We start from the raw sequence: 2,525 nt of genomic DNA, 5'->3' as shown, positions 1-2,525 counted from the left end.
TTAATACATATCATTCAATTGCATGAAATAATAACTTTAAATTTGTGCTAAAATTTTAAGTTGAAATAACATCTCCTATAATTAAAATGGTTGTACTTTAGCTTAATTAAGAAAGTTAAGCTACCAAATTAAAGTGTTCTATAAACATTCGCGTTTACTTTATTGCTAATATTACTTAAAGAATAATTTCTCAATCGATGTTGCAATGGAAAACAAAACAGAAGCCATCCAATGAAATTTCTCTCTTTTGATACTATCTCTCCGTGATTTTGAAAAAATTACAAGACTAAGAGAATCCGGAAAACCTAAATTTGTAACTTGGAAAAACTAAAAATAAAAATTGATACAAAATAATCAAATGAATCGTCACCTGGCATGGGAAGCCAAAGGCACAACCTCAGCCAAAGGAGTAGCAGGAGAACTTCTACACAAAGGACACGTGGCACTCATCCGGAGCCATTCGTCAACACAATCAGCATGGAAACAGTGATGACAATCTGGAATGCAACGTACTGAATCCTTAGGCTTGTAATCACACAAACAAATAGAGCACGGGCCATAGTCATTTGGTCCGGGCATTCTCATACTCTCGCCCAATATAATCTTGGGATACGTGTTTATAACTGTCCCATCTAAACCTAACACTAACACACCCGCCAGCCCCGAGTCAACGGCATCAAAATTGGGCGTGGGATTACTGTTACTACTGCTACCACCACCGCTACCACCACCACGATTTGCATTTGCTTTAACTCGAATGCAAGCATAAGAAGCAAGCATTATGGTGGATATTAGGACAAGAATACTAACGGCAATAGCGATGCCATAGCCGAGGCCGACGCCGGTTGTCGTCGTCGCCGCCGTGGAAGCTACCACCGGTGGGTTTGCTGTGGACATCAGACATGAACAGTGAGGTAGCTAGACAGATGTAACTGATGTGGAAGAGAGACCATAGGCATAGTCACATGAGAAGGTGTGTGGCAGTGTGCATTTACTAAATTTGTTGAGAGGCACAGGTGGTTGGACAAAGTCGCTAAGGGCCGCCGGGGTACGCGGAATGCATTAAATAGTTTTTGGACTTTGAAGTTAATGTTCAACGGTATTTAGATTCACAACTATGCCTTTTTAATTTCTTTTCTAGCATCTTAGTCTTACAATAATAATAATAATAATAATAATAATTAAGGAGTCTCGAGATCTGAATGTTGTATTAAAAATCTCATTTCTTTATGTAAATTAATTACTTAAAGTATTACCAACAGGTTATTTAAATAATATTGAAAAAATAAAATTTACATCTCCAAAATTTGAGAAAATGATCATTAACATCTTTAAATTTTTAAAAAGAGATATCAAATTCCTTTTTGAATATAATACCTTTTACCTCTATTATTTTAAAAAAAATTGACTCAAATGTTTTATAACAACAAAAATATAACATTAAAATAAATGTAATAATATATACATTTTAAAATAATTTCAATATTTAATATTTTACAATCTATTAGATATAGTTTACTATATTAAAGTAAATTTTATAATAAATAGAATCATAATATTAAAATAGATGTATTAAAATTTAAATTATTTTGAATATTATGTAAAATAATAATTTTAGCACCATTAGTATGTGAGGTTTTTTTAATTGTAAAATCTATTTAATGCGAATATTTATTTAAAATGTCTACAATAAATAAATATTACTAAAATAAATAAAATAATTTACATATTTAAATTTATTAAAATATTTTAATATTATTTGTCTACTGCATAGATTACATTATTTATATAATATTTGCATTATTAAAACTTTTTTAAAGTCAATTTTTTGGGATAATGGAAGTAAAGGATATAATGGTTAAAACAGAGTTTCATTGTCCTTTTCTAAAAGGTTAAGAGTGTTGGTGACTATTTTTTAAGCTTGGCAAAATTCGGGTCCGGTCTGGGTTTTGGTGTTGCCCGAGACCGGACCGGATGAGTGAAATGCAAGACCGGACCCGAGTTAAAATCCAGTTTTTTTGGGTGCGGTCTGGGCTCGAGCTCGGCACCTTCCGGGTCTAGGTTTTGATCCGGGCTTCTAAACCCACATGTGATAACTTCAATTTTTTCTTTCATTTCTCTAACAATGCAAGTTTTAAAAAAGAAAATAATCAAATAAACTCATTCAATCTCAAGCTTTAAAAAAGAAAATAGTCAAATACAAATATATAACACACTAACAATGTAAATTTTGCACAAATGGTAAATAAAAATTATTTCAATCTACTTTCTAATAGCTAAATTCATCCAATTTCTAACTTAAACTCATTCAATCTATGTATAAAAATAAATAAATTAAATTCAACAACACAATAATCACATAATAAATTTAAATAACATCCAATATATCATAAATTCATAATTATATATTTATATATAATATATTTTTTAATTTATTAAAAAGCCAGGTCTAGGTCCGGGTTCCGGGTTTTTAGTGTTGAACCCGGACCCGGGCCCGAAAATATCCGGGTTTGAGAATTTCAAAC

At 31.2% G+C, this 2,525-nt stretch overlaps 1 protein-coding gene across 1 annotated transcript; it reads right to left on the bottom strand.

Moving 5' to 3' along the window:
- Positions 1–227: 227 nt before the first annotated feature.
- Positions 228–1,023, bottom strand: LOC102606853 (putative RING-H2 finger protein ATL69). The gene has a single exon (XM_006494502.4). The coding sequence runs from the start codon at positions 895–897 to the stop codon at positions 367–369; it is 531 nt and encodes a 176-aa protein (XP_006494565.2). The 5' UTR covers positions 898–1,023; the 3' UTR covers positions 228–366.
- Positions 1,024–2,525: the final 1,502 nt, after the last annotated feature.

Source organism: Citrus sinensis, chromosome 5 (genome assembly GCF_022201045.2).
Source record: "Citrus sinensis cultivar Valencia sweet orange chromosome 5, DVS_A1.0, whole genome shotgun sequence".
Classification (NCBI taxonomy): Eukaryota; Viridiplantae; Streptophyta; class Magnoliopsida; order Sapindales; family Rutaceae; genus Citrus; species Citrus sinensis.
Note: the sequence above shows the minus strand (reverse complement) of the source record. Positions and strands in the feature narration are given on the sequence as shown.